This window comes from Arvicanthis niloticus, chromosome 20 (genome assembly GCF_011762505.2).
Source record: "Arvicanthis niloticus isolate mArvNil1 chromosome 20, mArvNil1.pat.X, whole genome shotgun sequence".
Lineage (NCBI taxonomy): Eukaryota > Metazoa > Chordata > Mammalia > Rodentia > Muridae > Arvicanthis > Arvicanthis niloticus.
In genome coordinates, this window is record NC_047677.1 from 48,441,561 (window position 1) to 48,469,515 (window position 27,955).

General features: G+C 53.3%; 2 protein-coding genes across 4 annotated transcripts; one reads left to right on the forward strand and one right to left on the reverse strand.

Moving 5' to 3' along the window:
* Positions 1–782: 782 nt before the first annotated feature.
* Positions 783–9,015, reverse strand: Brd2 (bromodomain containing 2). Of its 2 annotated transcripts, XM_034524307.2 has the most exons (14): positions 8,875–9,015; positions 7,369–8,560; positions 5,715–6,018; positions 5,393–5,484; positions 4,994–5,131; positions 4,452–4,590; positions 4,145–4,359; positions 3,674–4,048; positions 3,101–3,229; positions 2,692–2,934; positions 2,330–2,592; positions 1,938–2,242; positions 1,603–1,725; positions 783–1,465 (listed from the first exon to the last, which is right to left on the reverse strand). In XM_034524307.2, exons 5-14 carry the CDS (start codon positions 5,102–5,104, stop codon positions 1,332–1,334), a joined length of 2,037 nt encoding a protein of 678 aa, XP_034380198.1. In that variant the 5' UTR covers positions 5,105–5,131; positions 5,393–5,484; positions 5,715–6,018; positions 7,369–8,560; positions 8,875–9,015; the 3' UTR covers positions 783–1,331. The 2 variants fall into 2 exon arrangements, with proteins under 2 accessions (XP_034380198.1, XP_034380197.1); XM_034524306.2 differs by lacking the exon at positions 5,393–5,484.
* An 11,427-nt stretch (positions 9,016–20,442) lies between these two features.
* LOC117724116 (class II histocompatibility antigen, M alpha chain) lies at positions 20,443–27,640 on the forward strand. 2 transcript variants are annotated; one of them, XM_034523710.2, is made up of 6 exons: positions 20,443–20,559; positions 23,354–23,914; positions 25,585–25,869; positions 26,402–26,680; positions 26,939–27,067; positions 27,384–27,640. In XM_034523710.2, exons 2-6 carry the CDS (start codon positions 23,827–23,829, stop codon positions 27,386–27,388), a joined length of 786 nt encoding a protein of 261 aa, XP_034379601.1. In that variant the 5' UTR covers positions 20,443–20,559; positions 23,354–23,826; the 3' UTR covers positions 27,389–27,640. The 2 variants fall into 2 exon arrangements, with proteins under 2 accessions (XP_034379601.1, XP_076772739.1); XM_076916624.1 differs by lacking the exon at positions 20,443–20,559 and having other exon boundaries at positions 22,662–23,914.
* The last annotated feature ends 315 nt before the right edge of the window (positions 27,641–27,955 follow it).

Below are 27,955 nucleotides of genomic sequence, written 5' to 3' on the forward strand. Positions count from 1 at the left end.
ATCAAGCCATTTCTAACATTTCTAATCTCTCCAAATTACTTTTAATTAAGCCTTAAAAAATTTCCCTCAAATTTCAATCAAAAAACCTCCATCCATTCCTTTTGCCTTTAGGTTAAATCCCAGTCACACCACCTTCCTGTACAGGTAACAACCGGTTTTTTTTTTAAATTAAAAAACCAAACCAAACCAAACCCAAAAAACCCACCTTCAATCCGATCTGTAAGCTATTGACCAGGACGGCTACAAGTCCTTGTATATTTGACACTTTCAGGTACATACTTTGCTCTCAGACAGGGTTTCTCTGTGTAGCCCTGGCTGTCCTGGAAGTAACTCACTTGACAGTTCCTTCTGTTTCCTTTGGTACACTTCGCTCCCTTTTATTGTCCCAAAGCCTCATTTCCAGGAGCCATACATACATCACACAGCCCCTGAAGACTGTGGACTTGAAACATAAGACACACTGCCTTGTAACCTTGTTGAAACCTGACCTAAGCTATCCCCTCACCTATTTAGTCATTGGCATGTATTTGGTAGCTTAGACAAGAGATGTGCTCAGTAGTGGTCCTTTGTCCAGCATGTTCAAGACTCCGGGCTCAATTCTTAGCACTCTAATAGCCCTGGGGGACAGCTGGGGGATATGGCTAATGGTGACGGTCAGCATGGCAATGGTCAAGCATCACACTCCCCGCCCACACCAGTACCAAACACTACTCAAGACAATCTTTTCTTTTGAACCACTTTGAATACAGAAACAAATCTCACTAAGAAAACTAACTCAAAACTTCAATAGTATTTTCTTTATTTACAAGTTAGAATCAAGAAAGAAAAGACAGTCCAGGGGCCAACTGGAGAGGTGACTAAAATCCCCAGGCCCCAAATGGAGTGGAAGTAAAAGGGAAGAGTAGAAAAAAAAGTCAATGTAAAAAACAAAAAGAGCTCCCTCTTCTTCCCTCCCCATGGAGGCTGGAGGGAGGACCACGGTGCTACACACCCCAGCCTTACCACCTAGCTTAAATAAATTAAAACCTCAAAACAGGGCCCTTAGAAGTGAACAGGACAGCTACAGCTCAGGGGGCTTTGTGCCAGGCCTATACCCACTCCCACCCATGCCCTTGCCCCACCCCCATCATCATCAACAGGGACACCACACCCAATAGGGCTAGGAATTCAATCTTATTTTTTGTCCATGTCCCTGCATTCCTCCCCACTGCAGAGCCAGCTCTCCTATGGAGGGGTGAGATGAAGAAGCGTCACAGCAAGGGAAAAAGTGGGGAAGGGTGGTACAGGGGTCCGGTCCTGCGGAGCCTTCCTGCCCCATCTGGCCTGACCCTTTAACCCGAGTCTGAATCGCTGGTGTCTGAAGAGGATGAAGACGAGGAGGAAGAGCTAGAATCCGAGCTGGAACTAGAAGCACTGAGCCGGGACACTGCCACTTGCTGTGCAGATGACTCTGTCTTCTCACTCGCTGTAGAGCAAAGTTAAAAGGTAAAAGATTTGACATTTTCATTTGCCAACAGAACACTTGTCTAGTTAGCAATCAAGGGGGCGAATATTCAACTCAAAGGCGAGGAAGGGTAAGTAATGTTTAGGAGTCTCAAATACCTTTCTTGGGGGGCTTTTTGGTGGAGTTGAGCTGTCCACTGACATCCTGCAACCGCTTCTCTAGCTCCCGTTTCTTCTCCAAAGCCAGTTCCTCCTTTGTTTTTCCCACAGGTTTTTTAATAGCTGGAGGGGAAAAGTCAGGACTCACTCTATTGCCCCAGTCTTCCCAGAGTTGCCAACTTCCATTCCTGAATGGAGCAGCCTATTCATCCTGGATGCTGACCGCCACAAACACACACGGCAAGCACACACCCAGACCCCTATGCCCTTGCTGTCTGTCCTCAGTACTACTACTGTGGAGAAGTGTTAACTGATGGATATCATCTGATACTCACTGTAGGGCTTTCGGGGTTTCTTTCGAAGGCAGGATAAAACGTATCGCTCAAGCTCTCTAAGTGTGGACGGCTTGAGTGTTTCAAAATCAATCTCAATTTCTTCTGGATTTGAATCACGTAGAGAGGGCTCCCTGGCTTGGATGATATGTACAACTCGACCCAGCTTTTCCCCGGGTAACTTATTGATATCCAGGCTTAACTGTCTTTTCTCATCGTAACTCATGGGCCTGCTTTCTTCTTCCTCCTCTGAATCATAGCCAGTGGGAAGGACAGGTGGAGCTGTCTTTTGAGCCTTTTTAGGCAGCCTATGGACAATGGAAAAGTGTCAGTAATGAGTTAACACCATACAGAGCTGGCTTATACAATACCCTAAGACATTCTTAAATCCTTACTTGTTGCTACTTCCTCCAGAAGTCCCAAAACCAGGATGGCCGAGTGAAGTAGCATTGCTACCCCCACCGCCTGCTTTCTTAGATTTCTTGGGCTGAAGTGGGCGAGGTACCCTAGGCCCCTTATCATCTTCATCTATCCCAATTCGGCATCGATGCTTCTCTGCCTTCCGTTTCTTCTTTTTTTCCTTTTTCTCTCTCTTCCGCTTGGGCTTAGATATTGGGCCTTGGGACAGGGCAGCCAGTTGTTCATGAACTGCCCGAAGCTACACAGGAAAAAGGCTTAGTAATTAAGACCAAGGAACAATTGGGACCAACACAGTCCAAGTTTCCACCCAATTAAAGACCACAACACAGTCATTTACCTGCTCCTGTAGCTCTGCCAGGCGATGAGCCCTTTCTTCCTCAGAGTCCGAGCTTTCACTCTCCTCGTCATCATCTTCATCCTCATCCTCCTCTTCCTCCGAGGAACTCTCACTGCTACTTTCCTCACTGGAGGACTCTGAGGAGGATTTGGCCAACCCGGGAGGCAAGGCAGTAGAGACTGGTAAAGGTCCTGGCTCCAGTGGCTCATCTGGCATCTTGGCATAGCGGAACTCAAACACATCCTAAGAAGACAGGCAGGCTCAAAACTGTGTTTAATGCCCAGCCACCCAGCATACTAGCTCCAACTTGATAAAAGAATGGCAGTCGTACAAGTTTTAATTGTACAGCAAAAATTAAACTCTAAGCAGTTCCTGTGGAGGAAATTAAAACTTCAGCTTTCACGCTCACCTGTAACTTTCGTGCCATAGCCACGACATCATGGTCTGGAGGATTGTACTTATAGCAGTTGGAGAACATAAGCCGTACATCAGCAGCAAACTCCTGTGCATCCCGGTAATCCCGGTTCTCCATCTTCCGCTGCAGAAGGAGGCAGCATGAGAAGCTTCACAGGCAGTCTCATCTTTCCCTGCCAACCCGACTCAAGAGCAGCCCTCTCTTGAAACAAGTGGGGATGACCTTAAGGATCTGTGCCCTGGGGTTCAAGTTTGAAGTCCAAGGATTTGGGGTAGGTCTGAAGAAATATCTATGTCTAGAAGAAAACATTTCTGAGTGACCAAGGCCATCTCTCTCCCATCACATCTCCCTAACCCAACTCTTATCCTTACTGTTTAAAAAAAAAAAAAAAAAACAAAAAAACCAAAAAAACAGGACTTCAAAGTATGTGACCTTGCACAGCTTTATACAATATACAGAGTAAAAAACTACCATGTTCCCACAAGGAGAGGTGGATAGATATTGCTTTATTGGCCTCTAGGCTCCAACCACTGCCTGAGCATGCCGTCTGCCCCATGCAGTGGGTACCTTGACAGTGCTGAGGTCCATGGGGTGCTTAATGATGTCATGGTAGTCATGAAGGCCAAGAGCAGAAGCGTCCACAGGTTTATAGAAGGGCCAGGCGTAGGCAGCATGCTTCTTAGAGAGCAGCTCCTTCAAGATGCCATTGCAGTGCTTTAGCTGTTCTGACAGCTTTCCTTTCTTAGAGCTCTGGTGTTGCTGTTGCGAGTCAGGCAAGTCTTTTCGTGGGGGTTTGATTGGGCGGCCACTCTCTCTGCGCATAGGAGGGAGCCGTGCTGCCTTTGGCTCAAGACTCCCAGGAGGACTAGCTGGGGAACCAGGAGCCAGGATGGCTGTAGGTGTAGGGGTGGTAGTATCTGCTTTCCGTTTAACGCCTTTTTTCTGTGTAGTAGAAAGATGGAGGGAATCGGTCATTGCAGGTCCTTTTAACACCTTCTCCTCCTAGTCATCCCGTATAATCAATCTACTGATGCATACCTTGGCAAGGGGCTGAGCCGGAGGAGCTGTGGATACAGCAAGGAGTGGAGGTCCAGCAGAATGCAGGGACTTAAGAAGAGGAGAAGAGATGACTGATGGGTGGGGAATGTTGAGGACAGTGGTAGGAATTTCAGGTGGTGGTGTATACAGGGCTGTATGTGACACAGAAGAAACAGCAGGCACCTGATGGGCACTGGTAATACTGCCCTGGAGTGCTACAAAACATAACAGAAACAAGTAAGGTTTGTTCATTCTTATCCTTAGGTCACCTGAATAGCTTTCTTGTCTTTAGGTCACCACTTCCTACCTGCTAACTTGGCCCCCTTCTTATGGCTGTTTTTAGGGATGGTCACCACAAGCTCTTGCTCCTCTTGTGGCATTGAGGCCACTTTCTGTAAGAAGATCTTTTCCAGTGTCTGTGCCATTAGGACAATATCATCGGTGGGCTGCAGGAACAAGCACAGAAAAGGTCAATTGCTAGCATAAGCTACCATCTCTCCAGAAGAAAGAATTCCCAGCCCCAGGGCACCCACCACACCCCTCACTAGAACTTAAGGTCACCACATCAAACTAACCCCCACCACCTGAAAATACAAGGGCAGAGCTGGTGAGTTGCAGATCCCGCTTTTCTCAGGTCTCTGGAGCTTTCTGAGAAACAGGGCCACCATCCCCAAATATGAAATGTGTTCTACTTAAATGACTGTTAATTATAGGAACACTGAAGCCACATCTAACAGCACCATTTGGAGGTCAGGCCTTCTTAGACCTTGACTAGTTGGACAGCGTTTCCAGAAATGTTGGGACTAAGAAGCAGAGTTCTGCCTGTCAGCAGCTGCTACATAAACGTACCTTGTTATAAATGTAACAGTTGGTAAACATGGTATTAAAATCCTGCATACATTCTGAGGCAGCCCAGTAGTAATTGTTCTCAAGTCTCCTCTTGATAGTACCCATGTCCATAGGCTGCTTTATAATTTTGTGATAATCCTATAAAGAAAGATCTCAGGTCAGAACCACAGGTAAATGTGTATTCTAGGGCAACTACCAACAGGAAGCAGATACATACAGCCCCACACACACACACCCTGGCCATTAAGGAGTACTGCCCACACTGCGGCCCCAATTAAAAACTATGGGCTAGGAAAATTAGATTTTTAAAAATTCCCACTAGGAGGTAGGTTCCTGATACCTTTTCTCTAACCACCCACCTCCCATCCACTCTGGAAACTCCCCATCCTGTGACATTACCTCTGGGGATGGCTATCCATGGGCTGCATGAGGGAAAGGAAGAAGCTAAGAATTTTGGCCACCGTGGTCCTCTCCCAACCAGGGGTGGGAATCTGTAAAATGGAGCCAGGGCATAAAAGTTAAGGGACACATGGAGGCAAGATGAGAAATGCCAAGATAGAGATAACAAGCACAAAGGACCAAGAATCCAGAACTCTGGTGGCTATTTGCTCTAAGAGAATGGGAACTCCCTAGGGGCCGCAGCACCTATACTGAAGTAGCCCCAACCCCCACTCACGCATTCCAGTTCATTCCCATAGCTGCCCTCAATCCAGCCTCTTACCGGCAGACCCAGCTTCACGGCGTCCACAGGCTGCCGGAACGGCCACGCAAACTGATGCTTCCACAGAGCCTTCATCACTACCTTGTGCAGGTACTGCAGTTGGTTTGTTACCCGTCCTGGCTTCTTAGGATTGGACACCTCAGGGGGAGGTGGGTTGGCAGGGGCCAGTTGTAAAGCTGGTACAGAAGCCATTGTGGGGCTCTCGAATCCCTCATACAACAGAGAAGGCTTTCGAATCCTTTTCCCTGGTGCTGCTGCCTCTGGGCCCAGCCCCAGTAACCCTGCATTCCCTTCCCCAGGGAGTCTGCAAAAAGGGGAAGCAGAATTTAGATGTGGTAATAACATGAAAGAGCAAGAAAATGTTGCTAACTTGCACTATGCAACCCTATAAAGCCAGGCTTTGGCTGCCACAAGGCACACAGTGAAGCGAATTGCAACCAACCAGGACTGCACTAAACTCAGCAATAGTCTTTGCCCATCTTTATCTAGCTTACACCCGAGTTTGAGGAGCTGCTTGGCTAAAATAAATACAAAACCAATGTCACATGACAACTCTAGCCTTATGGAGAGGAATCTGAAGCAAAAATGGGTGGAGCTAAATAAGTGAAGCTTCATCCTCACTAGGGACTTAATGGTTGCCATGGTGGTTGAGATAGAGAAGCCAGTGAAAAAGAAAAGGGAGAATAAACCTCATAAAGATCGACACACGTAAAAAAAAATTAACCGTGCCATCCATCTTCTACAATCTCTGGGGGGTTTCAAGACCATAGTAGGAACCAATAAGAAAACCCCAGCTAAAACGCAAGGGAACGTTCGTCAGACATCCCTCTGTAGTGACCGCCAGACGTCCAGAAACTACCAACAAAACAGTCTCCTTCAAAGGCACCACAAAAAGCACCCTACAGTCAAGGTCAACGCCGGCAAGTCCTAATCTGGACAGCACTGTCCCTACAACCAGGGTCCCCAGCGAGCCCACCGAAGCTCAGACTACAGGCTGACAGAGGCTCGCTGTGGTCAGTGTGGACCAGGTGTGCCCTGCCGGCTAGGACACTGGACCCGGGGCTCATTGTTTACATCTGCAGGGAGCTGAGCCCGCCTGCCCGCCTCGGACTCGGCCTCCTCCACTGAATGGACTCAACGCCGTGCACACACACCCACCACCACCGGGCGGGCAGACCTTCACGGCAGCCCAGACCCACGGGGTGGAAACCTGGCCCCGGGCGTGACGGATCGATCCCTCCACCCGGTGGGAATCCCCCGTAGCAAGCCCTCAAGCTGTCACCATGGCAACCCCGCGGGCACTGAAGTGGCCGAGACCCCCCACAAGCTCGATGACAAATCAGGGCTGGAACTGCGCACACACCCCCAGCAGCCCGCAGTCGGGCCGTCACGGCCGCCGCGGCGCGGGAACCGACAGGCTGCTCAGACGCAGTACCTGGGCCGCCGCCACCGACTCAAAACCGTCGCAGCCCCCTCCGCGAGCTCGCGTCAACAGCTGCGGCGCGGAAGCGCGCCTCGCCCGCCCGCCCGCCCGCCCGCCCGCCGCTCCCCGGAACGCCGCCCCCCACCCCCCCCCCACACACACACACACACACACACACACACACACACACACACACACACACACACACACACACGGCTGGCGGGGACGTACTTGTGGGGAGTCACGTTTTGCAGCATCTTGACCTCAGGGAACCGCCGGCGCTCAGCTGCGTGAAGTCCGGGTGGCCTCGGCTCCCCTCACCGCCGGGCCCAGCATAACCCGGGAAGTGGGGGAAGGCCGCTGCCCTTGGCCCTCCGGGCGACAGCCTCGCCGCGGGACCGGCGCCGTCCTCCGCACGACTCGGGCAGCTTGGCGCGCTCCGCAGGCGGCGGCGGCAGGAAAATGGCGGCGGCCTTCGCCGGCCGGCGAGCCACAGGAGCGTCAAGTCTGCAGCCCGACAGTCCCCGAAACCGGACACCGCCGTCGATCCGGCCCGACGCCGGGTCAGCAGCGCCCCGTCAGCGCTCCGACGGAGGCGGATGAGCAGCAAGGGGGGCTTCAGAGCGCCGCCGCCTCCATCTTTGAAATCCTCTCGAGGGCGGAGTAGAGGGGTGGACGGGCTCCGAGGACTGGGCGGGGCCCGGGAAAGGGGAGCCCCGGGGGCTTCTATGGGGTCTGCACTGTCCGCCGGGAGCGGTCACGGGCCGGGACGAAGGCCATTTCCGGGCGGATGGACGTGGATTGCACTGGCGGCCCGCGGAGGCTCCGAGACGCTGGGTCGGCAGGCACGATCCCCGGCTCGTCCTAGAGGCTGCTCCACTCCAGCGCGAAATGGCGCCGCCGAGCCCCGCGCCAGCGCTTTATATATAGCCGGAGGGGCGGAGCTTCGCTGCTCATGCGCGCCACCCTGCTCGCGAGCTCCCCCGCCCCCTCCGCGCGTGCTCGCCCGCTCACGCGCCTGAAGCCGCCAAGGCGAGGAGGCAGGACCGCCTCTTCGCGGGAGCCTCTCCTATTGGTCCGCTTGAAGGATGACGTCACAGACTCCAGTTCCAAGGCGTCGATCACCCGGCAGGAGAGTGCCGCATAGAGCCAAGGCGAAGGGGCGCCCCGCCATGTCTCCGAGCCAATTGGCTGCGCCGTGGCTGGTCCAGCCCGGGGAGAGATGGAGGCGCGCGGCGGGTAGGCGCCATCTCCCCGGGGCCTGCAACACGCCGTCCCCGCCTCCAGGTCTGACGGAGCCCTCCCGGGCTTGCAGGCACCGGGTCGCCGCCGATCGCCCGCGACAGCCCGGCCGCGCCACTCGCAGCTTCCCATTGGCGGCGCGGGCGGGGCGGGGCCGGGCTCTCGGCGGCCGCAGGAGAACCTGAAACAAGGAAGACAGACGCCATCTTAGAGGCCGCGGCCTGCTCTGGGGCAGCGACCCGAGCGCTCCCGTGTCCCCGCGACGCAACCTAAGGTTGCCGGGCTCCGTGACCCGACCCGTGACTCTGGACAGAGTTCCAAGGCTAGCCCTTCCTTACCCAACCAAAGTCACCAGATAACAAAGGCCACGCTCTGCTATAAAGCCCTCAGCTCTGCGGATGCCAGGCCCGCGCGCCCCCGGGCCGCCCCGCCACCGTCCCTCCAGCCCTCACCTGCCCCGCGACGCACCGGGCGCCCACAGGCCCCGACACCTACCTATGCAAACTTCCCCGGCGTCGGGCTGGGGAGAGCGGCCGCAGCGCGGCTCCTCGGCCCCGTCGCCCCAGCGTGGGCGAGCCGACGCCCCCCGCCCCCATCGGCCGGAGTCCTCCCCACGGAGCGCCTCTTCCGTCGGTCAGCGCCGGGGAGGAGGGCGAGCCGAGGAGGCGGCGGCGCTGCAGCCTCCTCCCTCCCCTCCCCCCGCTGCCCGACGCCTCCGAGGAGGGGCAGGAGCCATTTTGGGAGCGGTCTCGCCCCCTCCCCTCCCCTCCCCGTCTCGGGCTCTGGAAACCAGGCTTATGAGGGACCGACCTACAGTTCTCAAGGTCACACGGCCAGAGCGAGCGGGCGGCCGTCGCGGGGAGGCAAACGCGTCCCCCAGCGCAGCGCCCCGGTCTCGCCCCCCAAGGCCCTTCCCGTGGCGGGAAGGCGCGTGTGCACGTCGGGGCCGGGGCCGAAGCTGGCGAGGGGCGGTAGGGCGGGCTCGCCTTCCCAACACAGCTCCACCCGGCCTAGGTCCTCGACCTGCAACCGGGCGACCCTCCCTCCACGTCAGCCCTCGACCTCGAACCTCGCTCATCACCGCACCTAACATGGCGGCCCAGCTCCCGTCTTCCGGGCGGCAAGACTAGCGCAGACCCCGCACTCCCCGCCGGTGGGGATCGGGGTCGCCCGGGTCGCCCGAGTGCGCGCGGCCAGCGGGGCAATGACACAGCAACTTTGGAGGCGTCTCCCCTCCCCCTGCGGCCCGGCCTCCACACCGGGGTCTCCGCACCCGGGCCTCGGCGGGTCGGGACCCGCAGTCGGCGGGGGTGGGGCGGGGACTCGGCCGGGCCGCGGCTCCGGAAAATCACTGCGCCCGCCGCGCCCGGCCCTCCCTGCCCCCACGTGAGTCACCGGGGAGGCCGCGGCCGCTACTTAGTAATTTGGGGAAGTAACTCCTTCCTGCTTTCCGCTCCCTCCCCCGCGGCGCACAAGGAGGCGACTGTTCGGGCCGGGGGAGGCGAGGAGCCGCCCCGCGAAACCCGAAACCTCGGGGCCCGAGGCCGACTCCCGACCCGGGCCGCGCTCGCCTGCCCTCCCGGCTCCCACCCCGGGCCCAGGGAAGCAGCCGAGACCCCGCAGGGGCCGCGCGGCTGCGGACAGCAGGCCCCACGGGCCGCGCCCTCGTGAAAAGCACACACACTGAGTCGCGTCGAGGCCGAGCCTCCAGCGCCATGTGACGGCGGCGAGCCCGCTACCCCTGACACAAGGGCGCTCAGGGACGCGCCCGCCGAGTCCCCGGGGAGGCAGGGAGTCGGCGCCAGGAGCCGCACCGGCTCACCAGCAGGGCTGCCAACTCCGCAGCGCTCGCGTCCCACGACCACCACTCCCGCCCAAAACATCCCGTCTCACCTGGCTCGAGTCCTGCGCCCCCAGGGGACGGATGCCAGGGGGCGCACGCCACCCTCGCCCCTTTGCCCTCCAGTGGGTACGCAGGCACGAGGCTGGCCGTTCCCCTCCCCCCGTGGCCCTCTCGGGCTGGCCCCGGTCCACACTCCCATTGGCTGTCAGGTGTTTGAAAGACAAGTCTTTCCCCCTCGGGATCTTTTTTTTTTTTCTCCTGAACCCCAAGAATTCTTCCCACTCCCCACCTTCACCTATGCATTTAAATGACCGACGGCGCCCCCGCCCCAGGGGCCCCAGCTCACCTGGATCCAGGAGCCACGGGGGGGCTTCGAACGTCGCCCTCAGCCCGGCTGGGGGGAGCACGGAATCCGGGGTGTCAACCCCCCCGGAAGCCGAGACGGCGTTGGGGGAGGGGGCGTCGCCCCCAGCCCCTCCCTTCCCTAGCCGCCGGGGGTGGGGAAGCATCGGGGCCGCGCGGCCACGTCAGCAGCGCTCGGACTGGCTGGGCAGGGTCACGTGTCCGCCCCCCCACGGCCACGAGGGCGAGGCTCCGAACACTGCCGAGGGTCGTGTACGGGGTCACGGGGGCTGCGCGGCCCAGACCTGTGTCCCGAGACCCCAGACCTCACTACGGCTGCTGCCTCGCCGGGTCCCCGGCCTCCCGCGCGCCTGAGGTCGCCCCCGTCCCCCCCACTCGCCTCTCGGTACGGGTTCAGCGTGGCTGCCACGGCCCCAAGATGCACAGAGCGCATGCGTGAGGGTGTGCCTGGCCTGGGGGAGGGGAGGCACGGGTCGCGCGCAGAGCCGTGGTGCGCAGGCTCAGTGCGCCCGGAGCCTCGGGGCCGACTCGCGGCGCGCGATGGGTGTGGCGGGAGCGCGCGGGCCTGCGCCCCGATGGCCTCCACCCCCCCGACATTCCCCACCGCGGCGGCGGGAGTAGGTTCTTCCGGCTCCGGTCTGACCAGCATCCGCGCGGCCCCATGCTGTGGTCCCGGGAGGCACGCGGGGCCTGGCTGCGGCTGCGGGTCTGCAGGGCGAGCCTCCCCGGAGCGGTAGGGTCCGTTCGGGTGTTGCACGCTCGATTAGTCGTGTTAATCAGGAGGAGTTGCGGGGTTCCTCGAATCCCTTAAACTGCTTTTTTTCCCCTATGAGACTTGGACACCCCCGAAGCCTGCCTTCTACGAAGTTTACCACCAGTTTCTTTCTCTGATCTCGTGCAGGTAGATGGGCCTTTAACCTAAAGCTCCCGCTGCGAGATTTTGCCCGTTTTGATCTTGATTCTTTCCTGACGTTGTCTATACTCTAAATTTCTGTGGCCGGTCTTACCAGTTCCAGTTTTTCTCAGCCTTGAAGTCGTCCTATTAAAGTTGAGGGCGGCAACTTAAAACATAATGTAGTTGACTTAAAATGTGAAGCTCGTGCTTATCTCTGTCTTTGTCTTTCAAAGTACGGTCTGGATCTCCACTCTCCACCCGCAGACCCCCTGTGTTCTCCGTGTGTGGATGGGGCTTCTCGGCTGAGGGAAATTGCTTTTGACTTGGTCACCTTTCTCTGTTCACCTAATTTACTTCCCTGTCCATTTTGCTCTCTTAGCCAAAAAGATTCAGCATCCACCCTGTCAGTAAGTACTCGGTGGTTTTCTCAACTCCCTTGCACAGCAGGACCTGGACTTACAAAACTCTCCCGGCTTGTCTCCTCCCTGCTCTTTTATTTCCCCCCCTTCATTCAGCTCCGAAGTATGACGACCTCACCTCCCTACTTACCAGAACCTCCCAGCTGCCCATCCCAGGGTCCACTTCTGAATTCTCACCTGACCTTTGGTTTCTCCCTGACCTGCCATATCTACACCAAACCCCCAGTCTCCTTTTTGTACGTTTGGGTAGCTGGTTCCTGCTGTTTGTCTGGACTGCTTCTACACCGACATCTTCAGTGACTCAAGCCTTTCAACTCCACCGTTAGACAGTTCTCTTGAGCAGAACTTCCTATTAAGAATTCCTGCTTGGATAACCCCAGGCACTGGAGCATGCTCAGAATTGATGTGGGCTGCACAGTGCACCAGACCTGCTGCTGTGTTACTCTGTAGCAGCTTCCAAGTCACGACTTCTATCCACCTGAATATTACCATTGTCTCCCTTACCTACTGCTGCATACTGTGTCCTACATAACCAGGGACTGTGCCTTTGCCTGCTGCATCACCTGTACTTGTTAAAGGCCTAAGTCACTATCCTTCACTGTAGCAACTTGAATTTAGATGCAGTTTAAGTTTGTTCCAAGTTCTCAGTGGCTTGTGGTTGGTGGCCGCCACGTGAAGCCACATTTCCAGGTGCTCTGCCATTGAGCTTTGTCCACAGCCCCGAAATTGTGTATTGGATGGTGGCACCCTGGACTTTCCTTCTGGACCTATGCTACAACTCTGCTCCTGTGTTATCTGTTAATACGATGTTTGTCGGAAAGGTCTGCTTCCTGTGGCAAGTCTCCCGTTAGCCAGTTCCTCTCCGGCCCCCCTACCCGGCTCACATGTTAGTGTCATCTTGGATTCTGTCTCAGTGTCTCACATGTGTTCCTTCCACATGGGTTTCTCTTCATTTAAACCAGCATCTCCAAACAGCTGACTCTCAACACCTAAATCAAGCTGACTTATTTGGATCCACTTATTTTTTTTTTTAAGATTTTATTTATTTTATGTATATGTGTTCATTGTAGCTGTTTTCAGACACACCAGAAGAGGGCATCTGATCCCACTGCAGATGGTTGTGAGCCACCATGTGGTTGCTGAGAATTGAACTCAGGACCTCTGGAAGAGCAGTCAGTGCTCTTAACCGCTGAGCCATCTCTCCAGCCCTTGGAGCCACTTATGATTGTACCTTTTATAGTGAATTGTGACCACCTGCTTCTCCTTACTATGAGATTTCGTCCCGAGGGTGAATGTTGTGTTGTTGGTGATGATGATGGTGGTGGTGGTGTGTGTGTATGTGAAAGGGACCTCACTATGTAGCCCTGCTTGATCTGCGACTCTGTGTAGACCAGGCTACACAGTGGTTCCATTGCTGTAAAGAGACACCATGACCAGGGCAACTCTTACAAGGACAATGTTAACTGAAGCAGGCTTACTTGTCAAAGGGTCAGCCCAATATCATCCAGGCGGGGAGCATGGCAATGTCCAGGCAGGCATGGTGCAGGAGGAGCTGAGAGTTCTACATCTTATTTCAAAGGCAAACAGAAGACTGGCTTCCAAGCAGCTTGGAGGAAGGTCTCGAAGCCCTGTAGTGACACATCACCTCCAACAGGGCCTCACCTCCTAATAGTGCCACTCCCTGGGCCAAGAGTAGTCAAACTACCACATATAGAATAATGAATTCATCCAGTAAGATAGTGGTTAACTGTCATAACATGTGGGCATGGGTGAGTGTGGATAAGGGAGCTGTATCTAGGTTTGTCCTCTGAAATAGGAGTTAGGAGAGGAAAAGAGAGCAGTAATTGGGCCCAGCATTTAGGCAGCAGAAGCAGCAGATCTATGTGAGTTCAAGGCCAGCCTGGTTACATACAGAATTCACGGATCCGTTTATGGATTAGGAAGGACATGGGATGGGGTGGCAACAGCTGGTGGTGAACCAGAGACATGCCTCAGGAGACAACCGAAGTACTCATGTCCACAGAGTTGGTCCAACGCCATCATGGAGAAGTGACTTTATGAGAAGAGGAACTGGGGACCCAGCTCAGCTGTGAGAAGTGCTTGCTACTCTCACAAAGGACCCGAGATCAGCTCCCAGCACCTTTGTGAGGCCGGCTGGCTTCAGAGAGCCGCTGTCTCTGGCCACAGGGATCAACTTTCCCTTGCACACACACAACCTACATAATTCACAGTAATCTTAAACAACAAGTAAAGAGGCAGATGTGGGGCACTTTCAGTGTGGAGGGCAGACTCACGAGATTACAGGCCAGTTGCCAGGGCTTGGTTGAGAAAGTTGAATCTGTTGGGATAACAGCTCCCACACTGATGACTAAGGTGACTGCTGAGTGGCCAACCGTGTCATTGCCTGAGCCCCAGACTACAGGCATTGAGGTACCAGAAGGGAGCAGGGTAGATCTAAACTGATCTGCCTGTGAGATGCTTAGTGTTGGTGAGCAAACCTATGTAGACCAGGGTGCCCCTAATCTGTGGTAGGGCTGTTGGGATTAGAGGCCTGGCCTACCACACCCGGCTAGCACATAGATTCAGCCTAACCTCCATGCCTAGAGTGATCTCATGCATTTGGCTATGTTGATAGCTGTGTTGAGGGGCTTGGTGATGATTCTCTATTCTTTAGAAATACCGAGAGGCGAGATTGTCCTTGGCCACAATCAGGTCTAGTGGGCACATACTTAATTCAGGCTGAAGCAGTGCGATCTTCTCTCTGAAGGAATGAGAAAGTTAACACAGACTGGAGGCCTTTGAAGCCTAGGAGTGACAGCTCAAGGCCCATATGGTCACTCTCCAGGTCCCACAAGCTGAGCCATATCTATCCTATAACTCCTTATAAATTACATTAGCCAGGGTTAGCTCTTCCCTCCCTTCTCTCTTTCCCATCCTCTCCATCCTATTCTGTTCCATTTTTGAGGAAGTGTCTATTAGCCCAGAGTGGCCTTGAACTCATGACCTTCCTGTCTCTGCTTCCCCGGTGCTGGGATTTCTGGCATGTACCACCATACCTGGCCTCCAGAATTGGTTGGTTTCCATGCCGGAAACGTCTCTTGTTTTACTGTATTCTGCTGAAGTCAACGTAACAGGTAGCATTCCTACTCCGTGAGCAACATGATTCCCTTTGGACAAAACGATCTGAGAACCTGAGCTGCTCAGTCGAGGTGACCACAAGCGGTGGAATGTCAGGGTGGATTCCAGGGCCCAACCTGAGTGGTTCTGCTGAGTTTGGAAGATGCCAGCAAATGGGCTGAGCGGAGAGGGAAGTGAGGCCATAAATACCGTTCAGGGCAATTGCTTTGTCCAAGAAGGACAAAGGTTGAAGAAGACAGAGCCCCAGGGGAGTCCTTAAAGCCAGGTGTGGTGGCTCTCGCCTATAATCCCAGCACTTGAGAGGCTGAGGCAGGAGAATTGATTTGAGTGCAAAGCTTGTCCTACACAGTTTCCTGCCAGCCTGGGCTACAACTAGACTCTACCTCAGAAAAACAAAGCAGTAGCTGGAAGAAAAGCTGTGGACTTATGCAGTTGGCTGAAAAGGGAACGGGGGGGGGGGGGGGGGGGGGGGACGGGACACACGGGACTAGAGAGTGCTTCCGGGCAGGGCAGGGCCCAGACCAAGTAGGTGAGAGGGCAGGGCCAACTGTGTCAAATGTACAGACTGCTCACAATCGACCTGGTGAGCAGCACAGAAATATTGAGGAACAGTGTCATGTGGAAAGCAAGGGATTTCAGCAGATGTAAAGGTGGGGGACACAGTTGCACATCGGCTTGTGCAGGGTGGGGAGGGTAGAAGACCTTGGGAGCTGGCTCTGGTGGAGTAGCTACAAACGGTTGGGCTTGTTACTATTTATATCTGATTGTGGCCAATGGAGAAAGGTTAGCTAGCCTGCCATCTCCAGGTAAAGCTGCCTTCCCTTCTTTGCTGGTTCTTACTTTGTTCTTTGTGGAGACCTTGGGCCCCTCTGCCTGGTTCCTCCTGCCCCAAGTAACTATACAGTTGGCCACACCTAAGCCCTCCCACACAGCCCACTAGCTTCTGCTTCTGCCCAGAAGATCTCAGGACTCCCTGTTGTCTGTGGAACATAAGGTGCTTAGTACCCGGCCACAGTTCCTAAATGCAAGACATTAAAGGTGACTGTATTTGGGGCGTCCATCCTAATTCTGACCACACATAGAACAGCATTCAGCAAAGTATGGTCCTGTGGCCAAAGCCAGCCCACTGAATGGTTTCACATTTATTTATTTATTTATTTATTTATTTATTTATTTATTTATTGGTTTTTCGAGACAGGGTTTCTCTGTGTAGCCCTGGCTGTCCTGGAACTCACTCTTGTAGACCAGGCTGGCCTGGAACTCAGAAATCCGCCTGCCTCTGCCTCCCAAGTGCTGGGATCAAAGGCTTGCGCCGCCACGGCTCGGAGATTTCACATTTTTTTTAAAATTATTTTTTTTAAAGCAAGAATGTTTCATGATACATGGAAATGTTGTGAAATTCACATTTTAGTATCCATAAATAAAAAGAGAGTTAAGGACAGAACTAGAGGGAAGATCAGTAGAGAATGAGCGGCTGAGAGAGGTCCATGAGGCCGAGCAGCCTGGGAGGCCCGAGGAAGCAGGGAGGGAGGGAAGGAGGGACAAGGGCAGAATCTTGGTCACTCTTTGGTCTAATTGCCAGCAGAAGGTTCGCAGACTCTGGTTTAGAATTCCAGGTGGGTGGCTGGGCTTGTGTTCCCAGAGAGAATGCTTGTTGAGGATGTGTGAGCCCTGGGTTCCACCTCCAGAACTGTAAGTGGAAGAAAGTTGTGTGGTGTGTCTCCCCTACAGCCTATTAAAAACAATCTCCTGAAACCTCACCCCCGCCCAGACACTTCTAAACAGACGCAGATCAGATCGCTGTTCTAAAACATCAGGCGCTCTTAGCTTTGTTTTGTTTTTGTGTTTGGCTACAGTTGCTACTATGTGGCTCAGTGTTTAAGAACACTGGCAGCTTCTCTTGCAGAGGACTAACCAGGGTTCAATTCCCAGAACCCACACGGCAGCTCACAACAGTCTGCAACTCCAGTTCCAGGGGACCTGACACCCTCACACAGACATACATGTGGGCAGAACACTAATGTACATAAAATAAAAATAAATTAATTAAAAGGGGGGTTGGGCACAAGCCTCAGAGGCACTGAGCGACCATGTTCACAGAGATGGACTACTTAGGTTACTTAATTGCATTAGATCTTTTCTCTGCTTCTCCCCCCACCTTCTGTCTCCTTCTCTATCAGACTTGAAGCACACACAGTGACAGTTTCTCCCTCACCTCCCCCTCCACAGCCCACCACAATCTGGAGTTGACTCCTACTGCAATTCGGAGAGCGTTCTCAGTAAATGCACCTTTCATCTTACAACTGCCACATCTGACACTCCTCAAGCCCTTCCTGCATCCAGAGTGGGCCGGTTAGCACCTTTACCCACTGTGTGCCTCCATCACCTGGGGCAGTCTTGTTCCTGGAGGTGTCCCTGGCACCTCCAGATTCTTGTCAATTAGCACATGCGGTGTTAGTTACTCTCTGAAGATCCACCCTCCAGACGTCGTTGTCCCTCCTGGCTTTCCTGGCTGGCTTCCTTCCTTGTGGATTCTGCCAGCTGTAGGCACTGAAAAAAAGACCGAAGGAAAACCACAGAAACTTAATGCTTCAGTCTCCAGTCGGGTGACTGACAGTTGTGGTCCTTGTTGCAGAAGTCTGGATGACAGCTACCTGGGAAAAGCTCCTCCAGGATCCTGAGCTTGGTGGCAGCTTCTCAGCAGATGGACTTCCACTGCCTCTGCCACCGGTGTCTCTATACGGCTGCTGCAGATGCAGACAGGGATTCCGGCTCAGGGGCTGGGGCCGTGTCTGATCCCACACATCCATCTCTTGTGGCTGCAGTTTGCAGTTGCAGGCAGCCTCCTCCCTTTGGCTTTTCCTGCCTCTTTGAAACTGACTGTATATATTCAGTTCTCTCAGTCTAGTGAGCTTGCAAATCCCAGCACTTGGGGGGGGGGGGCGCTAAGGCCACTCTATGAGTTTGAGGCCAGCTTCAACTATTTAGGGACATCCTGTCTTAACAAAACAAACCAGCCTGGATTCCAGACATGGCTCAAGGCCTGGGCGCTGGGTGGTAGCTGACTCCTGCAGTCCTGTGTCTCTGTTACCCCCTTTACCTTCAGTGAAGTCTACTTGGTGATTTGACCCTCTAATTCGTCCTGTGTGCTCACAGCTCCCCAAATCAGACTCATCAGCCACACCTGGGGTCCATCTCCTTACACCTCAACACTTCTGTTCCACAGCACCCCAAATCTAAAACATTTAAGATCATATTCTCTCTGCCCCCACCCCCAATCTCCTCTTCCTTCCCTTTGTTCCCTCCCCCAACCCAGGGCCTCATACATCTTAGACAAGTGCTTTACTACTGGGTTTCTCTAACCCCCACCTTTTTTTTTTTTTTTTTTGAGGCAAGTTCTGAGACTCAAACTGGCCTTAAACCCACTTGGTAGTCCCTGTAAGCATAAACTTTTTGCAACCTACTCTTAATAAGGGTTCAGCCTCTCCTCTGGCCACCACCCAGCAGAGGTAGGGGAAGAGAAAAGTTATTAGGATATAGGTGACGTGGACCTATTCCGCAATAGTTCTTTGGGGGCGAGCTTGGTCTTCTTTGGCAATAGTTCAGTCCTGTAGCAAACACCAAATCCGACTCAGCGGCTGCAGACCAGTCCTTTCAGCAGGCAGACACCAGGCAGCTGTAGTTCAATCTTGAAGAAACTGCCAGGCTTGTCAGCCAGCCTGAAACGAAGCCGCTAGAGGCAGCAAGTTGCTACAGGAACCTCATGAGCACGTAGTTCTTGGGTGAGTTTCTCTCAATGGCAGCCTTATCACAAGTTGAGCTCAGAAATTATATATATAAGGAGAACCAATACATGCGTGTCTTTAGTGAAGAATAGCGGGGCGGGGCAAACCAAAGCTCAGGGCTCCTCCCCAGCTGTCTGTGGGGTCATAGTTATAATCTTTCATCATGGGTCCTTTCACGTGTCTGCTATATCCAAACATTTTTTTTCACTTGTGTCTGCTTCAGGAAAACATCCTTTCACGTGTCTACTTTAGCAAGACAGTCTTTCACCTGTGTGCCTGCAGCAAAACATCATTTGACGTAACTAACTTTCCAAAGAAACTAGAAGTTTCCACTTCTTAACCCCACCTTGAACTTGCAATCTTGTCTTCTGGGCCCCGAGTAGCCAGGATACAGGCACCTCCAGGCCCAGCTTCATTTTTCAGTAAGCCCTCAGTAGCCAAGCCCTTCTGAGCCAACTTACTCAACGTCTCTGCGTCTGAGAGCATTTTCTTTGAGTATAACCTCATCTGGAACCGTCTTATCTCAAGCCATTGTGATTGGAAGGTACATTAACATCTTCACTCCTGACAGACGAGCCAGTTGGCCAGTGGTTTTAGTTCTTCTCACTTTCCACTGGTTTGGTTTGGAAAACCAAAACTATCACTTAAAAATGCTAAATTTGGCTGCTTGGGGTGGCATACTCCTTTAATAACAGCACTCTGAGAGTCCAAGGAAGGCAAATCTCTATGGGTTCAAAGCCAGCCTGGTCTACATGGTGAGTTCCAGGCCAGCCAGGGTTATGCAGTGAGGCCTTTTCTTAAGATGATGATGATGGTGGTGGTGGTGGTGGTGATATTTTGTGTCATGCTCTGACTTTTTGTCTGTCTGTCTGTCTGTCTGTCTGTCTGTCTGTCACACAGGGCATTGAGCTCAGTGCCTGCACATGCTAGCATCTCCCACTGAGCTGCATCCATCCACAGCATGTTTCCTGGTGTCTTCTGTGTTGCCGGCTGAGCCGGTCAGATCCTGTTTGTGCTGTGTCAGGGCCTACGTGGCCAGCCCTACTCTGGATTTCTAGGAACACGTGGGCAGCCTCTGCAGCCTCTCGTATGAACGTCACAGAAGCTGCAAAGGAGCTACAGATACCTTTGACTCAGGAGCACCCTCCCTCCCCTCACCTTGGAATGCTTTTCTCCTTTCTCACATTCTGGTCGAGTCAATGTTACTTCCAGTTTCTCATGTCAGATCTTTTTCTTACTGACGTGAAAAAATATCCAACAAAAACAACTTAGGGAAGTCAGAGCTTGCTGCGGCTCAGTCTGAGGGGACTGTCCATCAGAGCGGGAAAGTTACGGCCTCAGGAGTGAGGGGCAGCTGGCTACGGTGTACGTGGAGTCAAGGGTAGACAGGAGAATGCTGGCATTTAGCTCTTTGCTCTTTGCTCAGGGCAGGACCCAGCATTGTGTATGATGCCAGCCTTCCCGTTTCAATTAATCCAACATAGAAATTCTCCCACAGATACATCTAGAAGTCTGTTTCCATGGTGATTCTAAATCTCATCAAACTGGCAATCAAGAAGAACCCCCACAGCTCCTAAAAGTTGTCCTATGTCCTCTTTGTTCCACAGGTTCCTAAAACCTCCTAAACTCTTGACACATTCCTGCTCTCTGGTTCAGGGAATCAAAGCCAGAGCCTTGGGCATGCCAGGCACGAGTCCTCCTGCTGAGCGTCACCCCCAGCCCCTGTCGCATTCTCAGGTAGACACAATGTATCTATAGCTAGTTTGGTCCTTGCTAGACTTTTAGCTCCTGAGACAGGAATATGCCTTGCAGGACTCTCCTGCGTGTCAGGGTTCCAGCATTGTGACAAAATGACATCACTTAACAGGAAGGCGTGTTCTGGCTCCTGGTTTCAGGCCACTGTCACTTGGCCCCATCATTTGGGCCTATGGCAAGGCAGGGCGTGAGCAATGCAGTCCAGTAGTTGCGAGGGAGAGGGAAAGGTGGTAATAAATCTGTCAGGTCAGGACCCCAATGACTCACGCCTTCCAACGAGGCGAGGCCTTCCATTCTAATGTTCCTGCTGACTCCCAATAGCCCGTCAGCTTGAGGCCAAGTCTTTCCAAACAGGAGCCTTCAGGGAACATTTCAAGATGGTGGTAGTGGACCCTTATTCATAAGAGATCCATTTCTTTTTTCAAGATTTATTTAATTATGTATGTGAGTACACTGTAGCTGTCTTCAGACACACCAGAAGAGGGCATCAGATCCTATTACAGATGGTTGTGAGCCACCATGTGGTTGCTGGGAATTGAACTCAGGACCTCTGGAAGAGCAGTCAGTGCTCTTAACCGCTGAGCCATCTCTCCATCCCCAAGAGATCCATTTCAAGACCTCAGCAAATGCTTAGAGCAACAGACATTTCACACACATGCACACACTTTTTATATATTTATTGTGGCAAATTCCCCCTGGGAACTTTAAATTCCCACAGTGTCTATCACACAAGGAAAGCCTGGTCTTCAGGACAGGCCTATCAGTAGGGTTTCTGGTAGCGAGCATGGGCCTCCAAACCCTTTGAATTTGTAGCGACACCCTGGTTACGAAGAGGGTCCTCCCATCCAGCATGAAAATGTCTTTTTAGAATTTACTTTGTGTGTGTGGGGGTAGGGAGTGTTTTTCCCACAGCATCACCATGTTTGTGTTTGGTGTCTAAGGAGGCCAGAAGAGGGTGTCAGATCCCCTGGAGCTAGAGTTAAGAGCCAATATCAGCCAGTATGTGGGTGCTGGGAATTGAACCCAGGCCTTGCGGAAGAGCAGCCAGTGCTGTTAACAGCTGAGACTCCTCTCCACCTCAAAGATGTTGTTGATCTTTGTTGAAGCCTCATCCACATTTTTCTGGTATTAGGCCACGAGGGCATTGGATATGGACTGTTGGACAGCATGAACCTGAGCCACATAACCACCACCCTGGGTGTCCACATCAGCAAACCACTCCTTGTCCAGAAGCCAATCAGCTCCAGTAACTTGTATTTCAGTGTGTGGCTCCATCACCACCAGGGGGCGCCTGTTCCTCTTGCTAAAGCTGTAGGCTGCCTTGTACCATGACTGTGCGGTCTTCTGAAGGTCGGCATGCACTGGAGACCACGCCTGGATGGCCTGGCGCCGATAGCAGACCCCAGCCCCTCGCCACATGCAGCTGCCATTGGTAGTTTAAGCTAATTGTCAACATGACTAGATTTAAAATCTCCATGGAGACACACAGGTGTCTATGAGAGTGTTTCCAGAAAGGTTTAAGTCAGGAGGAATATACCTTCCTGGGGTCCATGAGGAAGGAATGGGGTTTGAAAGCCAAGAACAATTTCTCTCCTCTCTCTCTCTCTCTCTCTCTCTCTCTCTCTCTCTCTCTCTCTCTGGTTTTTTGAGACAGGGTTTCTCTGTGTAGCCTTGGCTGTCCTGGAGCTCACTCTGTAGACCAGGCTGGCCTGGAACTCAGAAATCTGCCTGCCTCTGCCTCACTTTGGGATTAAAGGCGTGTGCCACCACCACCTGGCGCCAAGAACAATTTTATCCCGCCACAGTGTTCAGCCAGCAGTCTGCTTTTGAACAGTTGGGCAGTTCTCTGCTTCCTGACTCAATGTGACCAGCAGCCTCATGATGGACTGTCTCCTCACAAACCCTCCATCTATAACACACACACACACACACACACAGAGAGAGAGAGAGAGAGAGAGAGAGAGAGAGAGAGAGAGAGAGAGAGAGATTGGAGTTATAGACAGTTGTGAGCTGCCATGTGGGTGCTGGGAATTGAACCCTGGTCCTCTGGATGAGCAGTCGGTGTCCTTAATCACTGAGCCATCTCTCTAACCCGACATCTCCCTTACTTTACTAAGCTACAACTCTCACCTTCCAACTTACAGGAAGCCCTTTAAAGCTCACCCCTTGGTGTTTCCAAGCCTCCTCCTCTTGCCTTCTGGGGCCACTCTAAGTTAAAACAAGGGTCGCTAGAACACAAAGACTCACTGCAGTGACCGTCCAGCCAAGTAGCAGCTCAGTGACTACAGGAGCAGGTGGCAAGTACGGCAGGACACACTGGGCAAACAGATGACTCACACCTGGGGCAGGTGATGGCCTGAGGTAAGATGAGCTCTCCTCAGGAGCCTCAGGACAGAGCAAAATCCAAAACTTACTATGCTGGGTGTGGTGACCCATGCCTTCAGCCCCAGCCTCAGGAATGTGAGGCAGGAGGATCACTGGAATCGAGGCTCTAACTGGACTACGTAGTGAGACTGTGTCTGCCCTCCTCGAGCTTTGGGTTCAATTCCCAGCACTAAGTGAACCAGGCACCATGGTGCTTGCCTGTAATCCCAGCACTGCGGACGTAGAGGTGGAGAATTAGACGTTCAAGGTCATCCTCAGACACAGAGTGAATCCTAGGCCAGTCTAGGGTACATGAGACCCTGTCTCCCACCCTCCTCCCCCATAAACAACACAACAAAACACACCTGCCCTCTGAATTATTTTTCTGGAATTTTCTACTCAACATCTGCAGGCTGAAGTTGGTTCTAAGTACTAACCTATGGAAGATGCAACCTTAAGCGAGAGGCCCTCTGCGCCCCTCATGGAATTTGTAGCCTCACATTCAATGCCAACTTTCTTCTGAGGGAGACTTGGGAGGGTTTGAGAACCCAGAGGATTCTGCTGAAAAGACTATCCCGTTCTGGCGTTCTGCCGCCAGGCGACGCTGCTCTGAAGAGCCAGGCAGCCACCTGCTGGAGCCCGACCTTCCACCAGGGGGCGGAGGTCTCGAGAGGCCCTCCGGGATCCGCTGGCCTCCAAGCCAAGTCTCAAAAAGGTGCCTGGACTCAAGCTTCTCCTCAGTGACTGATGATGTCAAGCTATACATTTCTGTGATTGGTTTAGCCGACACGAGATGGACAGCTATTGGTGATGCTCTGTAGAAACGTGATGGATCTGGAAGAGCTGGGCACTGGGGTAGCTCCCAGTTACTGAGAGTGTTAAAGTATGGAGCATGAGCAGAAGTCAGGAGCAGGGCTGCTGAGGCTGCTACGGCTTCTGTGGCTGCTGCCCCACTCCTGGGCGGTGCTCGAAGGTAAGACGGTGGCTCCCCTTTGCGTGCGTCACGAGTGGCTGTCGAGCCCAGGGGACTCAACAGACAGATGAACCTTGGACTTAGTGCGGGCGGGGCTCTGTGGCAGTGGAAAGGGTAACAGACCCCGAGGGAGAGGGCTGCTGTTCACCAATGACAAGCAACCCATGTATTTCAAATGCTCCGTCTGTGTGCTAGCCACTTTTCAAATGAAGAAAATGAGACTCCGCTGGCTTAAAAGACCTGAGCACGTTCTGTTCTCCAAGTGGGGAAATGACAGAGGTGGGGTTTGAGCAAAATAAGAGTTATTGCCTAGACAGGTGTGGTGGTGCAGGACAGTAATTCCTGCCGTCCAAGTGGAGGCAGCATGGTGAAGCGTTCAAGGCCAGCCATGCTACATAGCAAGACCCAGCCTCAAAAGTCCACAAAGTAATTTACATTTTTCCAGTCGAGATCTTACCTTTAGTCTGTTGTCAGCTCACATTCTCGACATGTCTCTTAGTTTCTTCTCCAGGAAGGTTGGGGCAGGATGTAAGAACAACCTGGAAGGTCCCTCTTACAGCGTGTTTGCTATTCTGGGTGTTTGCTGAAAACTCTGCTGTCTGGGGGGATTCTTGAGAGGACTTTCAAATAAGACTGTTATTTCCTGCAGCCCCCCCCCCCAATCCTGTCAGCGCAAGGTCTGGAGTGTTTAGGTCAGGGAATAGGTCAGGTGCCACTAAAGTGGCCAAGCAGGTCCAGAGACTGGTTCACTTTTACACTGTGTCTGGGGTAGCCTGGGGCCACATCATTATGGTTTAGGGAGGCCATGGTCCTCCCTCACACCTCTCAAGGCAGGAGTCACATCTGTGGCTTCTGATCAGACAACGGTGGCCGCTGTGCTGTGTCCTGGGCTGGGTGAGAAGTGAGGCCGACTCCGTGGCTGGTGCACAAACCCGAGCAGCACAGGACCTGGTCAGTTTGCCTTCCGTTCACACACTTTTGCTTTCTTTTTTGTTTGCTTGATTTTTCCACAACAGAGACTCGTGTGTCTCAGCCTGGATGTACGTTGCTGAGGGGGGTTAGGGACTTAGACTTCAGATCCCCTGCCCACAATTCCAAGGACATCACAGACGTCACTATGCCTGACTCTATACTTCCCAGGTGTACACAGCTGCTTTTTTTTTTTTTTTTTTTTTTTTCCGGTTTTTTGAGACAGGGTTTCTCTGTGTAGTCCTGGCTATCCTGGAACTCACTCTGTAGACCAGGCTGGCCTCGAACTCAGAAATCCACCTGTCTCTGCCTCCCAAGTGCTGGGATTAAAGGCGTGCGCCACCACTGCCCGGCATGACAGTTGCTTTTTTATGTGTAAGGAAGTTTGGAAAGATTCCTTGATCCCTTCCCCACTGTCCCACTGGGAGGAGCCTAAGCAGCAGGTGTAAGGGGGGCTAGGTCATATCTCTGCTGCACCCCCAAAATAGAGACCTCGCTGTTTTCTACCTTAAGGAGAAAGTGTGTGTGTGTGTGTGTGTATCTGTGTGTGTGTATGTGTGTATGTATATGTGTGTGTATGTATGTGTGTGCATGTGAGTGTATATGTGTGTGTGGGGGGGCGTGTATGTGTGTCTGTATCTGTATGTATGTGTGTATCTGTGTATGTGTGTCCAGGCCCTGAACTCACTGTTTCTTTGCAGCTTCCACCCCGGTGCTGTGGGACGGCCCACAGAACCACACATTCCGGCACACTCTGTTCTGCCAGGATGGGATCCCCAACATGGGGCTCTCTGAGACCTACGACGAGGACGAACTCTTCTCCTTCGACTTCTCCCAGAACACCAGAGTGCCCCGACTGCCTGACTTTGCCGAGTGGGCTCAGGAGCAGGGAGACGCCTCTGCCATTGCATTTGACAAAGGCTTTTGTGAGCTATTGATGCAGAAAGTGAGCCCGGCGCTCGAAGGTCAAATCCCAGTGTCCAGAGGTCAGGGGCAAGGAGTGGCGTCGGGCATGGCGTGGGGCTGCCTTCTTACTCCCTCAAACTTCACACCATCTCTCACTTTTCCCACCTCCTGGTTCTGCTTGGGCCTTTTCTTCTCTCTTTCAACACTTCTCCCGTCAGCTACAGTCTGTACCGTGTTTTGTGGTTGGGAGGACGCAGCCGAAGGCATTGAAATCGATTGAACTTGCTGACCCCACTGAATGTCTGCATTCTCATTACCATGCCCCGCAAGACGGAGGGATGAGCTTGTGTTTCAACAAGAAGCCAGTGTCAAATAAATGCCAACCTGGCTACAGACAGGAAGTCAGGGCAGAGGGGCCCACCCACACAGTGTCCTAGCTGCAGGGAAGACCCTTCTTGGAACCCCAGATGTCCTCATCCATGTTTTGGTTCCATGTCTGCCCTCCCTTACACGTGTCTCAACTCTCCAAACTTGCCCCTTCTTCTCCTGGCTTCCCCCCCTACTCCCCCCCCCTTGCCTGCGACTGAGGTGTCACCCCCTCCCACCCTCTAGGGTTGCCTGCGGCTGAGGTGTTCACGCTGAAGCCCCTGGAGTTTGGCAAGCCCAACACGCTGGTCTGTTTCATCAGCAACCTCTTTCCACCAACCCTGACCGTGACCTGGCAGCTTCACTCCGTCCCTGTGGAGGGAGCCAGCCCCACGTCCATCTCAGCCGTCGATGGGCTCAGCTTCCAGGCTTTCTCGTATTTAAACTTCACACCGGACCCCTTTGACCTTTACTCCTGCACCGTGACGCACGAGATTGACCGCTACACGGCAATTGCCTATTGGGGTGAGGCCCTTTTCTGTGGAAGTCCGGTCCTTCGAGGGGCGAAAAGGCCCAGGCCGGTGGAGGGGCAGGCCCGTGGGAGGGGCAGGCCTGTGGGAGGGGCCTTCTCATTTTCCTTGGGCTCCTTGAGTCTAGTGTTCACTCTAACCAACTCTGGGCCTCCATGAGCCAATTCTCCCTCGTTATCCCGGATACCCAAGTTCCTTGGGTGGAGTGCTCCTCAGTTGGGCCTCGAGGATGACCTCACCCTTTCTGCTCTAGTACCCCAGAACGCCCTGCCTTCAGATCTCCTAGAGAATGTCCTGTGTGGTGTGGCCTTTGGCCTCGGTGTTCTGGGCATCATCATGGGTATTGTCTTCTTCATCTGCTCCCAGAGACGTTGCTCAGATGGTAAGTCACTCGGGAAGGTGAGGGATAAGAGTGCCAGTATGGGTGTGTGCCAGGATTCTCCTTTTGGTCTGGGGGCCTGTATTCAGCATTCAGGATTGCATTCTGCTATCTGGGGGCCCTGTTACACACACACAGTTATTGGGGAGAACAGAAACAGCTTGGAGCAGGGGGTGAGGTCACCTGGGGACCTATGGGAAACATGCTTGGTGATGACCTGGGAAGGAGAGCCAGCACTCCTTTGGGAGCACTGAGGGGGGAACTTCAGAAAGGGAGAGAGTCCTTCTGGTGACTTTCCTTCACTCTGCTCTCTCTTCAGACTGATTCTTCCCAAGGAGAGCTTGGAACAGCACGGGCCAGGCCAGCAGGGATGGCCAAGCATCCTGTGCTTACCCAAGGTCTCTCATCAGAGCTGAAGTCCCAGGGATCCTTTGGGGTGTGTGCCAGTGTGCAGGTGTCTCAGGATTCTGCTGTCCCTTGACTTGCATCCAGAAAAGCCCGCATCAGGAGCCCTGGGCCCCACCAGACCACTACCTTGTGCCTTCCCTCTTCCAGGAAATAAACTTTATTTCTTAACACCTGTGTGACCTCTCCCTCCACATATTAGACAAGCGGCTACCACTGAGCCGCGCCTCAGTCTGCTGTATCTTCTTTTTAACTGTTGGAATTTGCTTCTGGATCGCTGACCTGAGTGTCTTGTCACTTCAGGTTCAGCTTGCCTTAACATGGATACAGCTCATTAGGGAGGGAAATGGGAAAACCCCTCTCTTCAGCCAAGCTCAGGTTCCCTGATCTCAGCGTAGCTGACTGTGCTTTTTATCCCATCTGCTTGTGCAAAATACATGAGAGAGGAAGGCAGAGCGTTTCCGATAATCTACTCACAAAGCAGTT